The following is a 26348-nucleotide window of genomic DNA, read 5'->3' as shown; positions in this document are numbered from 1 at the left end:
ACTTAATAGAAAATGCCTAAACTTGTCTGCAATTGCGGACAAGAATAGGATATGTTCTATTTTTTTTCGGGAACGGAAATGCGGACCCGGATGTGCGGATCTGGGCAGCACATCACGGAACAGAATTGTGGACGTGTGAATGGACCCTTAGGATAGGCTCTCCTGAAATATCTCAGAATACCCCTTTAAGTCTGCAAAATTCAGACTTCTTCCTCCGTGGTTACTGTCAGGCAGCCAAGAGGTTAACACAACATGACGTTCGTTCATTGCTCAACTGGACGCTCGGAGGAGAAGACGCGGCTTGTCCGTCACATGCAACTTCCTGATTCTGCAGCAATCTACAGGAGAGTCTGACGGGAATCTGCAATGGGGGGACTGATCATTTCAGGTAAGAGCTATTCATACTTCAGTGCTAATTGGCGAGCGGCTCTTCTGCCACTAGCGGTGTATCTTCACAATCACATTGCTGTACTGCTGACCTGTGATGACTGCTCCGCGCCGCCGTGTTCACACCCCATTAGGTAAATGCGCGCAGATTCCACGCGGATCCCATGGTAGATAAGGGGATCTGGTTGTGCCCAGCGGTATCGGGCTATGCTGTGTATGATACCTGGAGTAGTCTGCTCCTCTGTACCAGCTTTACGGAGGCGAGAACCTACCCTTGGAGATAAGTGAATTTCTTGAAAAAAATAAAATAGGATCCAATTTTACCAAATTGGTCATAAGATTTATTTTAGATACAAATAACGAATGGAATGTGCTACAATTGGCCTGAAAATGTGTCTGTGACCGTCTGAGGTCTCCTAGGACCAGAACCCGAATCTTCTCTCACATGTCTCTCAGTTCTGTAAGCAGCGCTGACGTACAGAGCTACGGGGAAGTGGTGGCAGCTGGTGGAACACTCAGAACATACTGCACCGTCAGATTGATGCTTTTTAAAATTTTTAAAAATTCCCAAAATTGTCCCTTATTGAGGGCAAACCTTATTGGGCGTGATGACGCCACCGGCCGCGCTGGACACCCTCTCTGACTGTACACTGGAGACCCACACCAAACTGGGCCGGTTCCAGCCACCATTCCAATCTGCCTTCCTAGAAGGCCATGTGTTCAGGGGACGGGGTATGTGCCGGACAAAGGGCACAGTCCAGGTACAACTAAACCCTGTCCACTTGCTGATGTCCGTCAGGATGGTGCAGCACTTGAAAAAACTGGACTGGTACTTGTACTGGTAGCACTGGCAGAGATGGTGGGAGAACAGTTCCTCGGTGGGGGCAGACACAGGCCTCACGGTCAGACACGCGTGTGCTTGGAGACAGCTGTGTGCAGAGTATCCTGGTAGAGCAGATATCTTTCCTCCATTCTGCTTTGATACTGAGGGTTTAAAACCGTGGCCATCCAGTAGTCATCACTTTGCTTGATGCCAACAATACATTTGTCAGTATGAAGGCAACCGAAGATGCGGCTTCAGCTTCCCATGCTTGCCAGTGTGCATGAGGACCGGGTTCTGACAGGCTTTGTCACACTGTGTCATGGTTGGTCATGGCCAGTGTCATCATGAAGAGCAGCAGCAGTAGGTCTGCAATAGTGTTGAGCCAACTTATGTTCCAGGTTCGGCATACAAGGTTTGGATTTGGGTTATCTATTTATGGATTCCACTACCACGGAGCAAAAGTTATGGTTCGTGGTAGCGGAATCCATAACGGAATTCTTAGATAACCCGAACCTTGTACGCCGGACATGACACGAAAGTTCACTCAACACTAGTCTGCTATAATGAGTGTCAGCCATGTCCCTTGGCTAATCCTGGGAAAACTCTGTGACCCCCAGCTGCACCAGATTCTACTCCTCCAGTCACAGATCCTCCCCATCTTCTATCCATACGGGTCCACGACAGCCACAGGGCCGTGATCAAGATGCGGGAGCTGTTCTTCCGTCACCATCCCTTGTTGCATCAGTGTCACAGTTTGCTCTTAGATAAATATCAGAGGGAAGACGTTGTTGACTCTCTTTGTGGCCTCTTTGTAGGACCTGAGTATGAGATCTCTGATGAGCTGCCATTTCCTGACTTCGAAAAAACACATGATCCCTGCTGTGGTAGTGTCATGCATGATGTAGTCATAGACCACTTTACATTGTTCATACAGACACTCCAGCACGTGCAAGGAGGAATCCAGACAACTGTAATGTTCTGGCGCTGCAAGTCCAGGGGGACGTTTATAGCGCAGACACTCTCCTGAACATGCGCCAGCACCCTGTGCAAGCCACTGTACTAGCTGTGCTTGACTAAACTTCTCATGGGCGCCATGCAAGGAACACGTGTTTTTCTTCCTCAAATGCAGTGCAGCCACAATGTTCCTGCCATTGTCGCCGACCATGTTGCTGGGTTGTAGTTAGCGGGGCAACGTCCACAGTGCCTGCAGATAAGACAACAGCAGCGTGCAGGAGGAAAATAAAATGTAGGCACCACAGAAATGTAGGTACCACGGTTCAATTGCAGGACTTGAGGTGGCATCACCAGATCTAGTGGGAAAATCAAACCGACCAGCAATCAAAACAAGACGGTCCTCCTTCTCCTGGTCCTCTTTGTAGCAGGCAGCCTACATCCCCAAGCAGTACAGTGCCCTTGTCATCATCACCTACTGCTGATGCAGAATATTCCTCCTCAGCTCCATTGTCAGTCATCCAGAACAGAATGTGTGACCAGGAAACAACATTCCTGCCCAGTAATCTGCTTGTGTGCAAACTGAACTCCCACCTGGTCAAGTTGCTGGTGGTGCAGTCCCTGCCGTACCACTTAGTGGATTCCACTGTCTTTAGGAAACTTAGGACAATCACTCAGCCTAATTTATTTAAAAAAACACTTCCCCGCCTTGTTTTCTCCCGTGGCAGAGAACGTGGACTGCTTTTCGTAATTCTCCCTGTGTGGCAATGTCCATGTCACCATTGACACATGGAGCAGGGACAGTACATATCTTTCATGGCTCATTGGGGCAACATTTTTCTCTGCAGTGGTGATGCTGCATCACAGCAATGAGGCCTGGTTCTATTGACACCTCCATATTTGTGCCATATGGTTCCCACAACTTATCAGCCTCCACCACGTCCTCCTCAATGGACACCCCCCATCCCCAACAGGAACAGGGCAGAATGCTCCTTCCACTCCCCCCCCTCCTGTCCTACGTGTAACCTGCAGTGTTGCCACAGTGTCTGAGTACTGATGAGCCTAGACGCCACATGGCGGATCAGCTGCTGATCTGCATCGAGCCCATTTCCAGCTGGATGTCTCACAACGTTTCAGAGACGATGGCAGGAACATTGTGACTCGGGGAAATGACCTACATTCCCTGCACTGCTCACATGATACGTGCAGAGGGTGCTGGCCATGTCTTGGAGAGTGTCTGCACTTGTAGTGTCCGCACGGTCCGCCCTTGATCTGCGACACCCAACTCACTGGAATTCCACCATATGTTGGAGCGTCTATACGAGTAGCGCAATGCGGTGAATGATAACATCACGCACCTGACCGCCTCAGCAGGGAGCAGGTGTCGATTTGGACTCCGGCAGCCAGCGGATGGTAAAGGGTTAGTAGCCCCGGGCCTGATAAGACTCTGTTCACACTGGGTTTGCACCAGGAAATGCCCCCATGTATACGTTGCACGTGTCCATAGGTGCCGGCTGTTGTGTGTACGTGGTGGTGGTATGTGACGCTGTGACGCTAGTGGTGGGTGTAGTACAATTATTATGTAATGGGATTTACTGGGGGCCTTCTGAATACACACACTGGTATACGGCGCATTGGGGGTATGGGCCCCACCTTCCCTGCACTCGCAGCCATGATGGTTTATATACACATAATCTGACTGCACTTTCTCTTGTAGTTCTCCTCGGCCTCGTGGTGGATGTGACCCGTGGATCGTGGAGTATCCAGCCCATCCCCCAGTACCCAGCTGTCCGTGGATCCGTCACCCTCAGTCTGGCTGTTATTAATGAGAAAGTTACAAGTGTCGCCTGGTTTAAAGGGACGGACACAAACCCACCAAATCAGATCCTGACATATATACCTGCTGGTCCCATTACAATCGCTGGCGCTCTCCACAGTCCCAGGTTCTCGGCTTTCAGTAATGGATCATTACACATCACAGATCTTCTCCTCACAGACCAGGGGGAATATACAGTGAAAGTACAGGCAGAGAAAACATCAATGAACCTATCTGTGACCCTGACCGTCCACGGTGAGTACCACGCTCCACCGCTCTGTATGTTACACGCTCACACTGCACCTCACGTATGAGAACTGTTTCACGGGAAACTCATCCTAATGTCACACCACAGCCAATCAGAGTTCAGCTTCCATCTCCTAAACTGCACTGGAAATATGAAACATGGACTCTGATTGGCTGCTGAGGAAGTGTTCCCTACCTCAGGCCCCAGAGAGGTTTTCATATTTTCTATGACTTCTGTACATCTTTTCATCACATACCATCCCAACATCATCACCAGGGACGTGCACATATAGGGCTCAAAGGGGGCTTGAGCCCCTTCCCCCTTCTGCCCCTGCCCCACTGTAGAACACTGTGCCTTGCAGTAGTGTAAGCCGTGTACCGGGGTGGGCTCCTCAGGATACAGCGAAGTCACAGTCAAGAAAAGCGACACTGACACCAGCTAAATATGCAAGAACAGAAACTTTACTTTGGCCAAAGTAATAACACAAGTATAATTGCAACAATACAAACATGCGCAGAAAATGCTATACCCTGGACCCACAGTCACTGCCCCTGCCCACTGGAAAGGCCTAGCCGATGACAGACACTGCAGAGCCTGCAAAGTCAATACTGCGCCGCAGAACAGGACAAACCTAGCCGATGGCGGACACAGCAGAGCCTGCAAAGTCAATTGCTTGATGATAAGGCTTTCTGTCCACACACTGGAACTGGTCTTCCTGGGACAACCTCTCTTTCAAAGAGCTGGATCCAGTAAGGGGAGAACAGCTACTCTCCTTCCTTTAAGTGTCCATTCACTGCTGGTGTAGCGTTACATTACCCTACTTCGTGAGATTTCCCTACCTCCTGACTTCCCGTCGCACTGCTAATGACGTGAGGAGGTGTTCCTGAGTTTTGACGATCTGCGCATGCGCAAACCGACAGTTTATGGAAAATCTCAGCGGAGCTCAGCTTCACACCGGGACACTGCGCTGGCCGGAGTTAGCCGCGCTTGCGCACTGGGCCATAATATTTCCCTACTGAGGCTCTCCTGCGCATGCGCAGTGTCCCGGTGTAAAGCTGAACTCCGCTGAGATTTTCCATAAACTGTCGGTTTGCGCATGCGCAGATCGTCAAAACTCAGGAACGCCTCCTTACGTCATTAGCAGTGCGACAGGAAATCAGGAGGTAGGGAAATCTCACGAAGTAGGGTAGTATAACGCTACACCGGACATCTGCAAGCCAGGATGGAATTGGATTCAGTCCCTCACAGCACAATCCTTCCACCATGTCAGATCAGCTCAGACTTCCTGGTTTTCAGAAGCAGCTTGCATGAGTCATCATCTGCTTTGCATATGCAGATCCCAGAGTGTGCTGACTGTGCTGCAGAACAGCGGCCTCTAGTGCCCGGAACGCCAAATGACAGCTCCAATACAATCTAGACATAAACATTATGCAGGCAGAGCTTTTCCACAATCTCACAGTAACACACATAGGGAGTCTGCCGTGGTAGTGAGATAACACTGTGAGTCCGTATGACAGGCAGATGACAGGCGTCGCTCTTACAATCACTGCACACATCACTTATCGGGGCAGTCACGGGGCCAAATAACTCCAGTGTGAACTCAGCCTTACAGGTCGATGTTAGCGCCAAGAAGAAGCGCACTCCTTTTACACCGCCGTCAGCTGATTCCACATAGATGTCTACAGAACCTGTTCTATTAACCCCTTATTCAAGTAGAGCTTCCCCGACAGAGTGGAGAGGGGGTCAGCAGTAAGTTTGTGGTGACGTCACTGATTATTTTGCCCTTCCTCTGATCCGTCAGAACAATAACCCCCAAAAAACGGATCCTGTCTGTGGAGCCTCCGCCGTTACTCGGTCAGCATCTGGTCAGTGATCTATCAGCATTGGTAAGGCCAAAAACACAGGAGTGGATCCAAAACAGAGACGACCGAGTCAACCATTCAAGATCCGCTGGGTTGCTGGTCAGGACACGACGGCTATCTGACACCGGGAGCTCAGACCTCTCGCTGCGACCCCTGCTGACCCCCTCCTTACTCTGCTGCGACTCCTGCTGACCCCCTCCTTACTCTGCTGCGATCTCTGCTGACCCCCTCCTTACTCTGCTGCGATCTCTGCTGCCACGACTCCTTACTCTGCTGCGACTCCTGCTGACCCCCTCCTTACTCTGCTGCGACCTCTGCTGACCCCCTCCTTACTCTGCTGCGACTCCTGCTGACCCCCTCCTTACTCTGCTGCGACTCCTGCTGACCCCCTCCTTACTCTGCTGCGACCCCTGCTGACCCCCTCCTTACTCTGCTGCGATCTCTGCTGACCCCCTCCTTACTCTGCTGCGACTCCTGCTGACCCCCTCCTTACTCTGCTGCGACTCCTGCTGACCCCCTCCTTACTCTGCTGCGATCTCTGCTGACCCCCTCCTTACTCTGCTGCGATCTCTGCTGCCACGACTCCTTACTCTGCTGCGACCCCTGCTGACCCCCTCCTTACTCTGCTGCGATCTCTGCTGACCCCCTCCTTACTCTGCTGCGACTCCTGCTGACCCCCTCCTTACTCTGCTGCGACTCCTGCTGACCCCCTCCTTACTCTGCTGCGATCTCTGCTGACCCCCTCCTTACTCTGCTGCGATCTCTGCTGACCCCCTCCTTACTCTGCTGCGATCTCTGCTGCCACGACTCCTTACTCTGCTGCGACTCCTGCTGACCCCCTCCTTACTCTGCTGCGACTCCTGCTGACCCCCTCCTTACTCTGCTGCGACTCCTGCTGACCCCCTCCTTACTCTGCTGCGACTCCTGCTGACCCCCTCCTTACTCTGCTGCGACCTCTGCTGACCCCCTCCTTACTCTGCTGCGATCTCTGCTGACCCCCTCCTTACTCTGCTGCGACTCCTGCTGACCCCCTCCTTACTCTGCTGCGATCTCTGCTGACCCCCTCCTTACTCTGCTGCGATCTCTGCTGCCACGACTCCTTACTCTGCTGCGACTCCTGCTGACCCCCTCCTTACTCTGCTGCGACCTCTGCTGACCCCCTCCTTACTCTGCTGCGACTCCTGCTGACCCCCTCCTTACTCTGCTGCGACTCCTGCTGACCCCCTCCTTACTCTGCTGCGACTCCTGCTGACCCCCTCCTTACTCTGCTGCGACCCCTGCTGACCCCCTCCTTACTCTGCTGCGACCTCTGTCTGCGCCATAAACACTGAGATCTCTGCCCCTCCCGGGCACTTCTCTGCCTGACATACCGTTAGATCAGATACATAAATAACAAGGAAATTAAAACACCCCCAAAAAGTCAGTAATTTTCGCTCTTCACCGCACAACGGCTAATAAGCCCTTTTTTCCCCCCTAATACACAACAAAAAAATGCCTTAGAACATATAACTGCCCCGCACAAGGGCAAATATAATTTCCTTTTTTCCACTTACGGCACTTTCACACTTGCGTTGCTGGATTCCGGCAGGCAGTTCCGGATCCGGCAATCTGTGTGCAAACAGAAACCATTTGTAGACAGATCTGGATGCATCTCACAAATGCATTGCAATACCGAAACCGTCTCTACAGTGTCATCCGGGAAAACGGATCTGGTAGTTATTTCTTTACATTTTTTAAAGGTGTGCGCATGCGCAGACCGGATCCATCGCTGCGGCAATTTTAATGCCGGATCCAGCACTAATACATTCTAATGGGGAAATAATACCGGATCCGGCATTCCGGCAAGTGTTCAGGATTTTTGGCCAGACAGCATGCTGCGGTTTTTTCTCCGTCCAAATACCGTACAAGGACTGAACTGAAGACGTCCTGATGCATCCTGAACGGATCGCTCTCCATTCAGAATGCATGGGGATATACCTGATCAGTTTTTTTCCGGTATTGAGCCCCTAGGACGGAACTCAGCGCCGGAAAACTTTGATGCGTGAAAGTGCCCTTATACACTCCACAAAATGCTGTAGAACATGTAACTGCCCCGCACAAGGGCAAATAAGACGTAGAAATTAGAGTTGAGCGGACACCTGGATGTTCGGGTTCGATGGGTTCGGCCGAACTTCAGAAAAAAGTTTGAGTTCGGCACCTGAACTTGACCCCGAACCCCATTAAAGTCAACGGGGACCTGAACTTTTGAGCACTAAAAAGGCTGTAAAAATGTCCTGGAAAGGGCTGCAAATGGCATCAACATGTGGTGAAGAGCAGGACAAGTGTCCTGCAAACAAATGGATAGGGAAATGACTACAAATAACATAACATGTTCTAGGAGGACCAGGTCCATATGGAGTAGGAGGTGGAGGAGGGGGAGTGTGAGAAAGAGGGACCACAGCCAAGGGAGGATGAATTTTTTCAAATTTAAAATGACGCAGAATTTATCAATCAGGCAGGTGACCTACGCAGAAGGTTCCGTGAACGGGGCTATCAGACAAGGTTCTGCGTATTGATTTTCAGAAAGCATTAGCTCGAGAACGTACAGACTTGCTCCATGCCACCAATCACCCAGAGAGAAAGACCACGAACACCATGAGAGTGATTGGTACATTTGATACGGCAGCTGGTCAAGTCCGCAGTATCTTCGCAAAACATTGGGAGACCCTCCTAATGGACCCGGACCTGGGGGATGCTCTCAAGCCCTACCCCTCCATTACATATAGGAGGGGTAGGAACCTGAGAGACCGTTTGGTGCATAGCCACTTCGCAGGAGCATCCGGTCACAAAACCTGGCTGGGTGGTCCTGTGAAGGGCTGCTATAGGTGCGGCAGCTGAAGTTTTCGCAATTTTATACAAACTGGCAAGTCTTTTTCCAATCGTGATAATGGGCACAAGCATCACATAAATGGATTGGTGTACCTAATTACTTGTGACTGTGGTACCCAATACGTCGGCAAAACAAAGAGAGAGTTTCGCCGCCGTATTGGGGAACAATTGAATGATGTCCGGAACAAAAGGGACACATCAGTGGCAAGACATGTAAACGAGGGCCACCAAGGTCTGAGAAGTGTCCTTAAATTTAAGGGCATTGAAGTAATCACCAGACTCCCTAGGGGAGGGGACTGGGACAAACGTATCCTTCAGAGGGAGACCTGGTGGATATATAAACTGAACACCCCCAGCCCCAATGGACTCGATGAACAGTTGAGCTTTGGATGCTTTATTTAATTGCCGCTTCCCCCTATCTATGTCCTCCATACAGCATGGGGATATTCTGCGTATGTTACATTATTCGTGTTCACCGCTTCCCAAGCTTCCTCCATGCTCTCCTGTATCTGATGTGCTGATCTGCTGCTGTTAATTCGGCGGCACCATCAGCCTCTGTCTATTTCTGTCTATTCTTTGTATAACATGTCTCCGGCCTCTGTCTATTGAAGACTTGCCGCCGCTTGTAAGTATCACCCGGCCTTATAAGTCTCCTCTTCTGCCCGATGGGATGCGCACACTCCCGCTGGAGTAACCGCCCCTTTGTAGTGACATCTAGCATCATCAGCACGTCAGCGTTAGCCGCGCCCCCATACACGCCCTCCCTCGTTAGGCAGGTAATGTGATAGTGATGTCATCTCAATCCACGCCCCAGGGGGGCGGGGCTCGCGTGCATCAGGACGCACATTTAAATTGTGGACGGCGATACAAGCTGTGGCGAAACCAACCTCGCCACGGTGTTTTGGAGGGGGCTGTTTACCAGCCTCCTGCCCTGGGATTATGGTCCCTTAAGTTATTGGGTCTTAAGGCACTTGGGACGGAGCCCTCTGTCCCTGGATTGCATCATTTGCCTTACTTGCTTGGATGAAGCACATGGTGAGAACAATAGATAGCGGCCATTGTAGCTCACAGACACTGTTCTGACTTTTCCACACGGCGCTATCTTGCCTGTATTTGGTGCACAGAGACATCATTCAGTAGTGTGAAACTACCAAACAGGGGACACATTTATTAGTGACTATTTTCTGTATAACTTGTATATTTTCAGTGTAACTGTATCTTCCAAACTACTGAACGGATGTGGGTGAATTTTGGACATGTGGTTCACCCAGATCCCCCGGTTCCGAGGATATATTGGTTATGGGGTTATTGCATGTTTTGGGGTTCCTGTGATATGTTTTATAAAACTGTATTTCTCTGCCTTTGATAATTATATTCGCCCTTGTGTTCAATAATCATCACCGGCAGAGGGGAGGAATATGCTGGGTGTGTTTCTATTGTCCCATTGTCTGTTTAAATGGCGATGTCTGTCCTGTTGTCTCCACATGTGTATTGGCGATTTCCCTTTGTCCTGAGAGATAATTGGATTACTTCTCGGTTGTCTCCGGGACAGAGAGGAGGAAACCATGATGCATTGTGGGGATATGTTGTATCTGTTCTGTGTCTGCAACAACTGTAATAAAAACCAGGCTGGGTGTGCCAGCACGTCAGACCACTGCTTGACCCTCAAGACGGAGCCTTGTCTCGTTATTGGGGGGATTCCCTGTATGCTGTTAGAGACTGATTGCCAGGAGTGTAAGCTGACTGATACGCTTTTCCTGTTCGTCTGCCGGCAGCTATTCGCGAGGTTCCAGTTTGGAGTGCTATTTTGTATCCAGTTCGGGAGGTTGGTGTTCTGCAGTAGCTGTGCCTGTCTCTCAGAAAGGGGCATATCGCCTAAACGGATTTTAACCCCTTGTCTGCTGAAACGGTCCGTTACACAAGCAAACTGCCGCCACACGTGTACAGGGAAGCGCCATACGTTGGCCCTCTTTTGCAGTCACCAGGACCAAGGGACCCCCATTACCTGGGAATAGGGCCTGTTTCCTACTAGCGACACGCTGTTCAGTAGCCCTCACTAGGTCCCCGCTGGGTCTTAGGCCATTGCTGCAACACTTTACCTATTAGCATGGGGACTGTTTGTATGTGACACCAGTCAATGAGGATACACTCCCTCCCATGCTGTCCCCTGATGAGTCTGGGGCTTTAATCTAGTGACGAAATGCGTAGGGATCTTGCACATGACAGAGAATTAATTCACTGTGTACCCATAGTTAGGGTTGTTTAGGGAGTCCAACACTGTAGGGTCAGCTCCCGGACGTGCGGCCCCTAGCCGGGTCATAGGGCTCTATAGGCCTGGTAGGGCTTTGTAGGGACAGTGAGGCTTCACTTGGACCCTGTTCCACAAGGTAACACTGGCTTCTGGGACTGCGCCACCATACCCAGATGACCGTCACCCATTGGTAAGACTGTTCCCATTTATATATATTTATATCTCTGTGGAATTTATACCTGCGTTGGGGTACAGTGTTACCCTCTTCACATGGGTTTAACCATATCGCTGTGGTCGCCTATTGTGACTATATGTGTTTGTTGTTTGTGACACGTTTTTGGTGTGCACACTCTTTTTGATATTATGTGTTATGTCTGTATATTTTATTTGAATACTTATTAAACGTTAAGTCTTACAATACGCTACCTCCTCTTTCTATATACATGCAAGTGAATGGGTTCACATCCGTGATACATTAATGCTCCCCGGTAATATAATTAGTGCCCCCAGTAAGAATAATTTTCAAATAGCGCCCCAAGTAAGAATAATGCCCCCATTAGTGCCCCCAGTAAAAATAATGCCCCCATTAGTGCCCCCAGTAAGAATAATTCCCCCATTTATGCCCCCAGTAAGAATAATGCCCCTATTAGTGCCCCCAGTAAGAAAAATGGCCCCATTAGTGCCCCAAGTAAGAAGAATGCCCCCATTAGTGTCCCCAGTTATAATAATGTCCCCATTAGTGCCCGCCAGTAAGCGTAATATCCCCATTAGTGCCCCTAGTAAGAATAAAGCCCCCATTAGTGCCCCTGGTAAGAACAATAGCTCCATTAGTGTCCTCCAGTAAGAATAATGCCCCCATTAGTGCCCCCCCAGTAAGAGTAATGCTCCCCATTAGGGCACCCAGTAAGAATAATGGCCCCATTAGTGCCCCAAGTAAGAATAATGCCCCCATTAGAGCCCCCCAGTAAGAGTAATGCTCCCCATTAGGGCACCCAGTAAGAACAATGCCCCCATTAGTGCCCCCAGTAAGAATAATGGACCCATTAGTGCCCCCAGTAAGAATAATGGACCCATTAGTGCCCCCAGTAAGAATAATGGTCCAATTAGTGTCCACAGTAAGAATAATGCCCCCATTAGTGCCACCCAGTAAGAATAATGCCCCCATTAGTGCCCACCAGTAAGAGTAATGCACCCATTAGTGCCCCTAGAAAGAATAAAGCCCCCATTAGTGCCCGATAAAGAATAAAGCCCCCATTAGTGCCCCCAGTAAGAATAATGGACCCATTAGTGCCCCCAGTAAGAATAATGGTCCAATTAGTGTCCACAGTAAGAATAATGCCCCCATTAGTGCCACCCAGTAAGAATAATGCCCCTATTAGTGCCTTCCAGTAAGAATAATGCCCCACATTAGTGCCCCAAGTAAGAATAATGCCCTCATTAGTGCCCCCAGACAGAATAATGCCCCCATAAGTGCCCCCAGTTAGAGTAATGCCCCTATTAGTGTCCTCCAGTTAGAATAATGCCTCCATTAGTGCCACCCAGTAAGAATAATTCTCCCCATTATTGCCCCCTGTGGCAAACATCGCCACTTATCGAATGTCTTTCTTGTCTGTACCTCTTCCCCTCCCCCCTCAACCTCCCATCAGCCCTTGCTATTGTCTGACCCCACCTCTCCTTGTACCATAGTAATCTATGTATTGTATGTAAATGAGGCTGTTGGAGCTTTGAATCCAGGTGCACATGCCTAGTAAAGTCAGTGACTCCCAAACTGTGTGTCCTCCAGTCACTGGGGAAATTGTCTCTTGAATATTGACCTGTTTCTTCAGCTACAAGGGGATTTAAGTGAAGATATTGAGGGTATATCTTCAAGCTCCGCAACAATTGGTGGCAAGCGGCGGGATTCAAACCGCACAGCAAAGCAGCAGTTCGTTGAAACAGCCATTCGGATATACCGGAGTTCAAGAATATGTGCAGTCATTCGAACGAACGGTGAATGGAGAGGAATTATGCAACATTGAAACGAACTACATTAAAGGAATTATTGGAAGCAAGGGGAAGAAAAGCCAGCAACAAAACCAAAGCTACTCTTGTGGCCGAACTCATGGAGGGGGACAGAACGACCACTGCGGCAACTCCACAGGAGACAGAGCCAACGGAATTTACAACCTCAATAGCAGGTTAGTTTTTTACCCAAACACCCCCTCCGTGGAGACACTAGAAAGACTGATAGCAGATGTACATGAGTACATTGTAGCTAAGCAAAGCGCTATTCAGCGAGTCGGGGAAGGAACCCCAGCACTACCCAGGGAAAAGCTAAGATTTCCTACCAAGCTTTTAAAAATTACACAGAAGGAGAAAGTGATATTGACGAATACCTACAGGATTTCGAAAGGTTGTGCCAGCTACACGACATCAGCCCAGCCGACCAAGTACCCCTGCTGGCAGGTAGATTGTCAGGCCGCGCCGCAGAGGCATACCGAACCGTCCCAGACGAAGTCATCAGGAATTATCACAAAGTCAAACAAGCCATCCTAGCACGGTATGCCATTACCTCTGAGGCATACCGACTCAAATTCCGGGACATCAAGAAACAAACAAAAGACTCACACACTGAATGGGCACACCGACTACAACAAGCTGCCAATGGGTGGATGGAAGCGACACGGGTCACCACTATGGAAGAGATGTTCCAGTTAATAGTAATGGAGCAGTTTTTTAATGGACTAACCACAGAACTGCAAAATTGGGTACGAGATCGCAAACCCTGTACCCTACCAGAGGCAGCCAAGCTAGCTGACGAGTTCCAAGACACCAGGCGAGACCAACGCACACCACACCGGACCACGTATGGATCTACCACCCCTCTGCCAGCAGTGACTACCTTGGCTCACCCACGACTAGCCGCGAGCCACAACCAGTACCCTCCTAGGTACAATACCCGACCACCGATCCGCTGCCACACCTGCAACCAACAGGGGCACATCCAGAGAGACTGCCCACGTAACCGACCTCGCCAGAACTGGAACTACCAGGGTCCTTCTCCCCCCAATCGGGCTGCAGTACACTGCTGCCAAAGAGAATCTGTGCTCCCAACATCCACAGTCACCTCAATAGAAGAGCCTCTGGGGATCCTACACGAGGTAAACCCCATACAAGCCGCCTCAGACAACCGTCAGGGGCACCGCCAGGTGGTACACATGGAGGGGAAGAGTATACAAGGATTACGTGACTCTGGGGCCACGTTAACCCTGGTCCGAAATCATTTGGTGCCTAAGCACACCCTCACCGGAGACTGTGTAGCTGTACGGGTGGCAGGGGGGGCAATTTACAAAGTTCCCACTGCCAAGGTGCATTTGAATTGGGGGGCAGGGCATGGAAACGTGGAGGTGGGAATTATGCAGGATTTGCCCGCTGATGTTATTTTGGGCAACGACTTGGGGGAGCTCACCTCTGCTTTTGTCCCTCAACTAACTATCCAAGAGGCCTACCCGGTTGTTACCCGGCAGCAAGCACGCACCACGGCTCCATCCGATCACTCTGAGGCTCAGGTAAACAATATGCCACACACCCCTCCTATTCTCCCCTGGGATGCCCCCCTGGAATTTGGCAGTGAGGTGGCCCTAGATCCCTCCCTGCAGGTATATAAAGATAGGATTAACAAGGACCAAGGAGGGTTGGAGGGAGAGAGATATGCTTGGGATAAAGGTCTCATATACCGCTATGCAGAGAAGGTAGTAGCAGGGTCCATACCCGTGCCCACTAAGCAGTTAGTGGTACCCCGAAAGTATAGACAAGAGTTGCTGCGCATCGCGCACGATATACCATTATCAGGACATTTAGGAATCAGCCGAACGAAACATCGGCTGACACAGAACTTCTTCTGGCCAGGTATCTCAAAGGATATTAGACAATACTGTCAAACGTGCGATACCTGCCAGAGGGTAGGGAAGAGGGGATCGCTATAAAGCCAAACTCAGATCCCTGCCCATAATTGAAGAACCCTTCAGTCGAGTAGCTGTAGACATAATAGGACCCCTAGCGAAACCCAGTCCCTCCGGCAAGAAATACATCTTGACCGTAGTGGACTACGCCACTAGATACCCAGAGGCAGTGGCGTTGACCAATGTACATGCAGAGACTATAGCCGATGCCCTTATGCAAATATTCTCCCGTATGGGATTTCCCCGGGAGATTATATCGGATAGGGGCACCCAGTTCACTGCAGAGGTCACCCACCAACTCTGGAAAGTGTGTGGGGTGAAACCGATCTTAAACTCCGCCTACCACCCCCAGTCCAACGGGCTCTGTGAACGGTTTAACGGAACACTTAAACAGATGATCCGCACGTTCATAGACACTCAAAAAGACTGGGAACGGTTTTTGCCCCACTTGCTCTTTGCCTATAGGGAAGTACCCCAAGAATCCACAGGATTCTCCCCTTTTGAATTATTGTTCGGGAGGAGAGTGAGGGGTCCCTTAGACCTTATCAGAGAACACTGGGAGGGAGGGGTAACTACGAATGGTACCCCTATTGTTCCATACATGCTGGAGTTTAGGGAACGCTTGGAGGCTCTGACCCAGGCGGTACGTACTAACCTCCAAGCGGCCCAACAACGACAGCGCAGATGGTATGATAAGGGGGCCAGGGACCGCAGCTTTCAGGTCGGGCAGAAGGTGTTAATCCTACGGCCAGTCCCTAATGACAAGCTGCAGGCCTCCTGGCAGGGCCCATACAAGGTGGTGGAGCAAATCTGTGATACCACCTATGTGATCGGCCCGTGCGCTGGAGCAGGGGGCAGACGCATGCTCCATGTGAACATGCTGAAGCCCTACTACGAGCGCATAGAAGAGGTGACTGCTATTTGCGCCTCTGCCGCAGAGGACTTTGACAATTTACCTCTCCCAGACCTCCTAGAGAAAGAGGGCCAGAAAGAGGACCTGGAAGAGGTTCAGTTAGGTGAACGGCTGAGTCCCCAGGAAAGGGCACAGGTTCATAGTCTAATAAGGGAAAAAGGAACCACTTTTTCTAATATCCCCGGGTACACCCCGTTAGCCACCCACAGAGTAGAAACACCAGGGCAGACCCCTCTCCGCCAACCTCCTTACCGCATACCTGAATCTGTAAAGGATAATATGCGCAAGGAAATTGAAGAAATGCTAAAACTAGGAGTCATAGAGCACTCTGAAAGCCCTTGGGCCTCCCCAGTAGTTCTGGTGCCGAAGCGGGATGGGACTACCCGCTTCTGCGTAGACTACCGGAGGCTTAATGATAAGACCGTATCCGATGCCTACCCTATGCCCCGGATAGACGAGCTCCTGGACAAAATGGCCAGGGGCCAATACCTCACCACAATAGATCTTTGTAAGGGGTATTGGCAGATTCCCCTAGCCGAAGACGCCATCCCTAAGTCGGCGTTTGTCACCCCGTTTGGCCTGTACCAGTTTAAGGTCATGCCATTCGGGATGAAAAACGCTCTGGCTACTTTTCAGAGGATGGTGGATCGGCTATTGGATGGGTTCCAGGAGTACGCTTGCGCCTATCTAGATGATATAGCGATCTTCAGCCAGTCCTGGACTGAACACCTGACCCACATAGGAGCCGTACTAGACCGTATTAGGGAGGCAGGATTAACTCTGAAACCCAGTAAGTGCCATATAGGGATGGCAGAAGTCCAATACCTAGGACACCGGGTAGGGAGTGGCCAACAAAAACCTGAACCGGCTAAGGTAGAGGCTGTAGCCAAATGGCCAACCCCTCGGACCAAAACTCAAGTACTGGCATTCCTAGGTACCGCAGGATACTACCGTAAATTTGTACCCAACTACAGTACCCTGGCCAAACCCCTCACCGATTTGACCCGCAAGAATCTTCCTAAGATAGTAGTCTGGACCCCAGAGTGTGAGCAGGCATTCCAGCAACTAAAAACGGCTCTTGTGAATGCACCTGTACTCGCCGCCCCTGATCCAACTAAACGCTTTCTCGTCCACACAGACGCTTCTATGTTTGGATTGGGGGCAGTACTGAGCCAAGTCGGAGAAGATGGCGGCGAGCATCCAGTGGCTTACTTAAGCAGAAAACTTTTACCCCGGGAAGTAAGCTACGCCGCCATAGAAAAAGAATGCCTGGCCGTGGTGTGGGCCCTTAAAAAGCTGCAGCCCTATTTGTATGGACAACCCTTTTCCTTATTCACAGATCACAACCCGCTGGGGCGGCTGAACAGGGTGTCAGGAGACAATGCCCGGCTGCTGCGCTGGAGTTTGGCGCTGCAGCCTTTTGACTTTACCATCCACTACCGCCCTGGGAAGCAGAATGGTAACGCCGACGGGTTATCCAGACAAACTGAACTTGAAAAGTGATCTGTGAGCGCTCCTCCGGACATCCCCGAGCCGATCCGTTGGGATCAGACTGTGTATGCCGGCTTGGTTCTGGGGGAGCATTGTGGCAAACATCGCCACTTATCGAATGTCTTTCTTGTCTGTACCTCTTCCCCTCCCCCCTCAACCTCCCATCAGCCCTTGCTATTGTCTGACCCCACCTCTCCTTGTACCATAGTAATATATGTATTGTATGTAAATGAGGCTGTTGGAGGTTTGAAAGCAGGTGCACATGCCTAGTAAAGTCAGTGACTCCCAAACTGTGTGTCGTCAGTCACTGGGGAAATTGTCTCTTGAATATTGACCTGTTTCTTCAGCTACAAGGGGATTTAAGTGAAGATATTGAGGGTATATCTTCAAGCTCCGCAACACCCCCTAGTAAGAGTAATGCTCCCCATTAGGGCTCTCAGTAATAACAATGCCCCCATTAGTGCCCCCAGTAAGAATAGTGGCTATATTAGTGCCCCCCAGTAAGAAGAATAGCGCCATTAGTGCCACCAAGTAAGAATAATGCCTCTATTAGTGCCTTCCAGTAAGAATAATGCCCCCATTAGTGCCACCCAGTTAGAATAATGCTCCACATTAGTGCCCCAAGTAAGAATAATGCCCCCATTAGTGCCCCCAGCCAGAATAATGCCCCCATTAGTGCTCTCAGTAAGAAAAATCGCAGCGTTAGTGCCCCCAGTAAGAATAATGCCCCCATTAGTGCCCACCAGTAAGAGTAATGCACCCATTAGTGCCCCTAGAAAGAATAAAGCCCCCATTAGTGCCCCCAGTAAGAATAATGGTCCCATTAGTGTCCACAGTAAGAATAATGCCCCTATTAGTGTCCTAAAGTAAGAATAATGCCCCCTATTAGTGCTCCCCAGTTAAAATAATGCCCCTATTAGTGCCCCAAGTAAGAATAATGCCCCCATTAGTGACCCTAGTAAGAATAATTCCCCCAGTTAGTGCCTCCAGTAAGAATAATGCCCCAGTTAGTGCCCCCAGTAAGAATAATGGCCCAATTAGTGCACCCAGTAATAATAATGCCCCCATTAGTGCCCCCAGTTAGAATAATGGCCCCATTAGTGCCCCCAGTAAGAATAATGCTCTTACTAGTGCCCCCAGTAAGAATAATTCCCCCATTAGTTCCCCCAGTAAGAATAATGCCCCAGTTAGTGCCCCCAGTAATAATAATGGCCCCATTAGTGCCCCCAGTAAGAATGATGCCCCCATTAGTGCCCCCAGTAAGAATAATGCCCCCATTAGTGCCCCCAGTAAGAATAATGCCCCCATTAGTGTCCCCAGTTTTAATAATGCCCCCATTAGTGCCCCCAGTAAGAATAATGCCCCCATTAGTGCCCCCAGTAAGAATAATGCCCCCATTAGTGTCCCCAGTAAGAATAATGCCCCATTTGTGCCCCCAGTAAGAATAATGCCCCATTAGTGCCCCCAGTAAGAATAATGCCCCCATTAGTGTCCCCAGTAAGAATAATGCCCCATTTGTGCCCCCAGTAAGAATGATGCCTTCATTAGTGCCCCCAGTAATAATAATGCCCCCATTAGTGTCCCCAGTAAGAATAATGCCCCATTTGTGCCCCCAGTAAGAATAATGCCCCATTAGTGCCCCCAGTAAGAATAATGCCCCCATTAGTGCCCTTCTCTACTTCTGAGAGAAAAATAATAATAACGCCCTCCCCTCCGCCATTTGCTGGCGCTGCGGTGAACGACCCCTGCTGACTGGAAGCTCCGGACAGGACCTGCCTCCAGCGTGATGACGTCTCTCAGGTCCTGTCCTCCAGTCAGCACTTAGCATTCACTGCAGCGCCATCTAATGGAGGAGAGGCACAAGTGGTGGTGGAGGTAAAGGCTGCACTAATGAGCGCTTGGCCGGGTGGCAACCCTAGGTGCGCACACGACTGGTGCCTGTATGATGCGGACCTGCTGTTCCCGAGCACGTACAGGCTTTGGTCATGTGCATAAGGCCTAAAGCACTGACGAAATGCTACCCGAGGTGCTGTTGTTACTATGGTATCAGAGTTGTCCAGGGATGTCATGTGACCGCTCCTCTGGAGATGCTTGCTGTGATGCATGCTGGGAGTTTCACTTTGCAGCTGCCCCGCCCACACAGCCACTCATTAATGGGAGCATACTAGGCCGAGCACATGGAACAATGATATATACACAGTACATGTGTCATGACACGCACCTCGTGGCTTCAGGTATTGTCTGGGGCGCCTCATCTTTTTTTATATTTATGGTGGCCACCCCTTTAACCCCTTCAGGACCCTGCCATTTTTCACCTTAAGGACCAGACCATTTTTTGCAAATCTGACATGTGTGACTTTATGTGGTGATAACTTAAAAAACGCTTTGACTTCTCCCGGCCGTTCTGAGATTATTTTCTTGTCACATATTGTACTTCATGACACTGGTAAAACTGAGTCAAAAAAATTATTTTTATTTATAAAAAAAATTACAAATTTACAAACATTTTTGAAAAATTGGCAAATTAGAAAATTTCAATTTCTCTACTTTTATAATAGATAGTAATACCTCCAAAAATAGCTATTACTTTACATTCCCCGTATGTCTACTTCAGGTTTGGATCATTTTGTGAAGGCCATTTTATATTTTGGGGACGTTACAAGGCTTAGAAGTTTAGAAGCAAATCTTGAAATTTTTCTGACCCACCTTTTAAGGAGCAGTTCAGGTCTGAAGTCACTTTGTGAGGCTTACATAATAGAAACCACCCAAAAATGACCCCATTTTACAAACTACACCCCTCAAGGTATTCAAAGCTAAATTTACAAACTTTGTTAACCCTTTAGGTGTTCCACAAGAATTAATGGAAAATGGAGATGAAATTTCAGAATTTCACTTTTTTTGCAGATTTTCCATTTTAATACATTTTTTACACTAACAAAGCAAGGGTTAACAGCCAAAAAAAAAAACTGATTCTGTAGTTTACAGAAAAAACCCATATGTGGTTGTAAACAGCTGTACGGGCACACGGCAGGGCGCAGAAGGAAAGGAACGCCATATGGTTTTTGGGAGGCAGATTTTGCTGGACTGGTTTTATGACCCCATGTGCCATTTGAAGCCCCCCTGATGCCCCCCTAGAGTAGAAACTCTGAAAAAGTTACCCCATTTTGGAAACTACGGGATAAGGTGGCAGTATTGTTGGTACTATTTTAAAGGGGTTCTGCACCTTCATTTAACTGATGATCTATCCTCTGGATAGATCATCAGCTTCTGATCGGCGGGGGTCCGACACCCGGGACCCCCGCCGATCAGCTGTTTGAGAAGGCAGCGGCGCTCCAGCAGCGCCGCTGCCTTCTCACTGTTTACCGCCGGGCCGCCCGCCCACTGATGTCACGACTTGTATCAACTAGAGTGGGCGCGGCTAAGCTCCATTCAAGTGAACAGAGCTTAGCCCCGCCCACTCTAGTTGATACAAGTCGTGACGTCAGTGGGCGGGCGGCCTGGCGGTAAACAGTGAGAAGGCAACGGCGCTGCTGGAGCGCCGCTGCCTTCTCAAACAGCTGATCGGCGGGGGTCCCGGGTGTCGGACCCCCGCCGATCAGAAGCTGATGATCTATTCAGAGGATAGATCATCAGTTAAATGAAGGTGCAGAACCCCTTTAAGGTACATATGATTTTTGGTTGCTCTATATTACACTTTTTGTGAGGCAAGGTAACAAGAAATAGCTGTTTTGGCACCGTTTTTATTATTTACAACATTCATCTGACAGGTTAGATCATGTGGTATTTTTATAGAGCAGGTTGTCATGGACGCGACAATACCAAATATGACAACTTTCTTTGGTTTGTTTCAGTTTTACATAATAAAGCTGTCTCCACATTCTGAAAGACGTCGTTTTTTTTTTTTGGGGGGGGGGGGGCCACTGTCTTGTGTAGGGGCTCATTTTTTTCGGGATGAGATGATGGTTTGATTGGTACTATTTTAGGTTGTATATCACTTTTTGATTGATTGCTATTACACTTTTTGTAATGTAAGGTGACAAAAAATGGCTTTTTTGACACCGTTTTTTTTTTTTTACAGTGTTCACCTGAGGGGTTAGGTCATGTGATATTTTTATAAAGCAGGTTTTTATGGATGCGGTGATACCTAATATGTCAACTTTTTTTGTTTATGTAAGTTTTACACAATTATATCATTTAAAAAAAAAAACATGTTTTAGTGTCTCCATAGTCTGAGAGCCATTGTTTTTTTTTTAGTTTTTGGGAGATTGTCTTGGGTAGGGTAGGATTTTTGTGGGATGAGATGACGGTTTGATTGGCACTATTTTGGGGTGCGTGTGACTTTTTGATCACTTGCTATTACACTTTTTGTGATGTAAGGTGACAATAAATGACTTTTTTTACACAGTTTTTTTTTGTTTTTGTTTTTTTACTGTGTTCACCTGAGGGGTTAAGTCATGTGGTATTTTTACAATAACAGCATTTTGAAACCCCAAAAATCAGTCTGAGAGCTATTTTTTTTTTTTTTTTGGGCGATTGTCTTAGGGTTTTATTCTTTACAGGATGAGGTGATAGTTAGATTGGTATTATTTTTGGGGGCATATACGCCTTTTTATCGCTTGGTGTTGCACTTTTAGCGATGTAAGATGACAAAAAAATGTTTTTTAGCACAGTTTTTATTTTAGTTTTTTGACGGTGTTCATTTGATGGGTTAGGTCATGTGATATTTTTATAGAGCCAGGTGATATGGATGCGGCGATACCTAATTTTTCAACCTTTTTCTTTTTTTTCCCTATTTTTTTTACAATTATTTTAACTTTATTTTGGGAAAATGACGCTTTTTTTTTTTTACTTGAAACTTTACATTTTTTTGTAAAACTTTATTTTTTTAACTTTTTTTACACTTTATTGTTTGTCCCACTCTGGGACTTATACTTTTGGGGGTCTGATCCCCTTTACAATGCATGACAGTACTTCTATATTGTGATGCATTGGCTGTAAGTGTATTACACAGTGTAATACAGGGGGCTGGATCTCACAGGCATCGGGCTGCCTTCCATGCCATCGGGTCCCCGTGAGGACATCGCATGTGCCGCGGTACATCAAGGGTTAAAGTGCAATCACCGATGCCGGCACATGCAGCAGGGGTCCAGCTATCAGTGACTGGCGGACCCTCCTGCACCCGCCCGATCACAGCGCCGTACATGTACTGCGCGGGTCCTCTACGGCTCAATGATTGCATTGCTCAGCAGTTGCAGGTCCTGATTGATACAGTTGTTTCTCTCTATTTCTCTATTACACTTATAGTAAATCATTTGCTGAGTAGAAAGATCACTTCTCGTGCTGGACTGATGCTCTGAACACGACTGTAGATGCTTTCTGCTCTGTCAGGGGAAGGTCTTGACTATATTAGCGCCATTCCTACAGGGTTGGTAAATGTGACGTGAGGCACGAGCTTCTACTAAGTTTATTACTCCACCTGTAAATATGAAATCCTCTATATGATAATTGTCTCCTATCTTCCTCCATTCACAGAGCCGGTCACCAAACCTAAAATCACCGCGCCCACCCCCCAACCCAAGGAAAATGAGCCGGTCACCCTGACCTGTGTCACCTCACATGCTGTGACCATCACATGGACCAGGCGTGGTACCAGCATCTCCTCTGGAGCCAAACTATCAGGAGATAACAAGACGCTCACCTTCTCCAGCATTACACGAGGAGACTTGGGGGAATACCAGTGTGGAGCTCAGAACCTCGTCAGTAAGGACTTCAGTGACCCCTATGTGGTCTCCGTACTCTGTGAGTATCCATAGTACCGGTGTGACCATCATAGACCGTATCTCCAGTATGTGTCCTTGCTGATATTCTGACTGGTCCTGATAAGTATGACAATCTCAGGAGATCAGCTGTAGTGGAACTAATGTATTACAGCCCAGACCTGGCACCGCGCCATGTTCTGTTCTCTACCTCCCCAGTTTCCTGGCTCTGCTCCTCTAGCTCTCCATGTATTGCTGCAGTAATGCTTCATTACCTGGCTTCGGAGGAGCTTGTTAACCTATATATATACTCAGTCAAATCTTTGACTGGAGCTGAGATGTGTCCTTTGCTTCTGTCGATCCAGCTCCTGCTCTGTCTTTTCCTTGGATCTACACTTGGTTCTCATTGTACCTCTTGTGGACCTTGGCTGGGGTCTGGACTTGACCTCTCTATGGGTTTACACTGAGGGAAGGTATATTCCCCTAGAATCCTGACATATGTGTCTGAGGCTCCAGAGGATGTTTTGGTCTGTAATGAGAGTCAAACGTTTCAAGGTTGGCCAGATAGACTCCAGTGTCATGTAGAGTGGCCCCGGAATAGTCCCCTGGGGCCGGTGGGCTCTATAGCTTTTCTGGACTCTAAAGAACTCAGCTAAATCACATCTCTACCTAATCTGATCTGTACGCCCACCTGATATATTGCTAATCTCCCCCAACATGTGCAGCCCCTCTGATCACCCATACCATTAATACTCCCTACATAACATTGTGTAGGTGCACTTAGTGCCGCCCGTCAAGGCATGGACTCCACCTCTGGTTCCGAGAGCCTTTAACTTCAGTAAATTGCTTGGTGCAGCCGGTAAGGATCAGACTTGTTTTGCTAGGACCTCTCACAGATGACAATGGGATTGGAGATCTGACACTTTGGAGACAAGTCGCCACCTTCATCTCTGTGACGCAAACACGTATTCTACAGAAACTAATGCAGAACAGATGGTGCAAAGTGAAAATGCTAATTCTTATGCAACAGTCGACCTAGAGGGGTCGTCGCACTTCAGCAAACGGCATTTAGCATAGAGAAAGTTACTACAAGGCACTTACTAATGGATTGTGATTCTCCATGTTGCCTCCTTTACTGGCTGGATTCATTTTTTTCCATCACATTATACACTGCTTGTTTGCATTGTTACGTCCACCCAGCAATCCAGCAGTGGTGGTCATGCTTGTGTATAGGAAAAAGCAACGACCTATGCGCACTCCCGTGTTCCCGGCCACAAGAAAGGCTGGCGCCTTTTCCTATACTACGAGCAGAAGTTCTGCACTGAAATATTAAGATACCTCAAAAAGTGACCCCCATTTTGAAAAGTTCACCCTACAAGGCGTTTATGACCCCACAGGTGTTTTGTGGATGTCATTGCACAGTGGGTGGTGAAATTCCAATCTCTCCACAGATTTCAGTGGCCAATGGTCACAACATACCAGAGACTCACACCCCTTAAACTGCTATACAGGCTCTCCGGGTACAGACATGTAAATGTGAGGTACCATTTACAATCCTGCAGATGGCAGATTCTTCCAGCCCAGCTCCTTCAGCAGTCCAATCCGGAATGAACAAAAGGGAAAGAAAACAAGGGATCCTGTAGCGGAAGCGGATGTCCATCCACTCTACCACTGGGCAGATTTGGCCTGAGGCTACTCCTCAGTGGCCCTGGTCTTCATTCTTACAGGGATCTGGATTTTGCTGCAGGGGAACCACCAGGCCACTACATCCTGGAGTTTTCTCTGTTCAGTGATTACTGACCCAAAGGGGTGAGAGATACCAATATGGAGCATCAAGGATTTCGGCAAAACTATAGTCATGGAAAAGCCGAGGTCAGGGCAGGCAGAGTTTGTGCAAGTTAGTGAACAGACCGAAGGTCGAGGCAGACAGCTCAGGGTCAATACAGGTAACAGGTAGAGGTCAGGCAAAATCCGGTTAACAAGCTGAGGTTTACACATGAGCAAACAGTACTATGGCCATTGCCACCAACAGAGAGATGGTGGCCAGCATTACACATGTGGTCCACTCAACCCCAAACCACAGTAGGTCACCCATGTCGCTGGTGACAATGACCTCTTTACTCATCCAAGAAACCAGAAATAACCACATTCCACAACTGCCGTGGACATGGGGCGAAATCTGGATCCATCTCTGCAGGCAATTTCTTGAATCTGTAAAGTGCAAATGAGGAAGGTTTCCATAAGTTTCATTAACCAACATGTGGAATATGTCGACCTGGACAGAATTCTCCAGGACTTCAGCAGCGGGGTCAACGTAACGACTGGTTAAATGGAGGCGAACTGGCAGACAAGCTATTGATGGTAATGAAAGCAGGCAGACTGACTGGCCATCCCCTGTCGGGTCTATAAAGCAAATGCTTTATATAAATATATATATAAAAAAATTACGGATCAAAAGAAAAATTATGCAAACGATATAGACCCGTGAGATGGACATAAACATTTCAAAAAGAGTTTAATCGAGAACCTGATTATTTTGTGCAATCAGTAAAACAGGGTACAAGCGTCTATGCAAAAATATAAATGGTTTATTATACAATAGTTTTAAATACAATAAAAAAATGAATCAACGTAAATTTCAATAGTATACAATGATATGCAGTACCCAGAGTTCACCACTATATGGTGCTAACAAAACACTACTCAACCAACACAAGAATATTATGCAACACGGCTTTAAAATTGTGAGAGATCTACAATCAATGGATTATGCGAAAAACTCAATAAAGAAGATGACAGATACGAGCCCCTGCTCTGCCCAAAATAGTGACGACCAATCTCAGATAATGGTAGTATTGCAACAAAACTTATAAATTATTGTCTTGATATCAAACTAGGGAATATAAAGATTCCCAACAGAGAGTTTCTCCAATATTGTCCCCTTTATTCAGTTATATGCATCGTAACTGAAATCAGAGAAAATACTGATGTAGCAACTAATGTTACAGGTCCGCAGATGAGCGGGTATCTGGCCAAGTATCA

At 48.4% G+C, this 26348-nt stretch overlaps 1 protein-coding gene across 1 annotated transcript in view; it reads left to right on the top strand.

Annotated features, from left to right (window-relative positions):
- Positions 1 to 276: 276 nt before the first annotated feature.
- Positions 277 to 26348, top strand: part of LOC122922384 (carcinoembryonic antigen-related cell adhesion molecule 2-like) — a 60752-nt gene continuing 34680 nt past the window's right edge. The window contains exons 1-3 of the mRNA XM_044272976.1: positions 277 to 388; positions 3879 to 4232; positions 23083 to 23349. Of these exons, the coding sequence (XP_044128911.1) occupies positions 367 to 388; positions 3879 to 4232; positions 23083 to 23349 (643 nt within the window). The 5' untranslated portion in view covers positions 277 to 366. The remainder of the gene's footprint in view (positions 389 to 3878; positions 4233 to 23082; positions 23350 to 26348) is intronic.

The sequence above is a fragment of the Bufo gargarizans genome, unplaced genomic scaffold (genome assembly GCF_014858855.1).
Source record: "Bufo gargarizans isolate SCDJY-AF-19 unplaced genomic scaffold, ASM1485885v1 fragScaff_scaffold_317_pilon, whole genome shotgun sequence".
Classification (NCBI taxonomy): domain Eukaryota; kingdom Metazoa; phylum Chordata; class Amphibia; order Anura; family Bufonidae; genus Bufo; species Bufo gargarizans.
The sequence above is the reverse complement of the archived record's forward strand: the minus strand, read 5'-3'. Positions and strand labels throughout refer to the sequence as shown.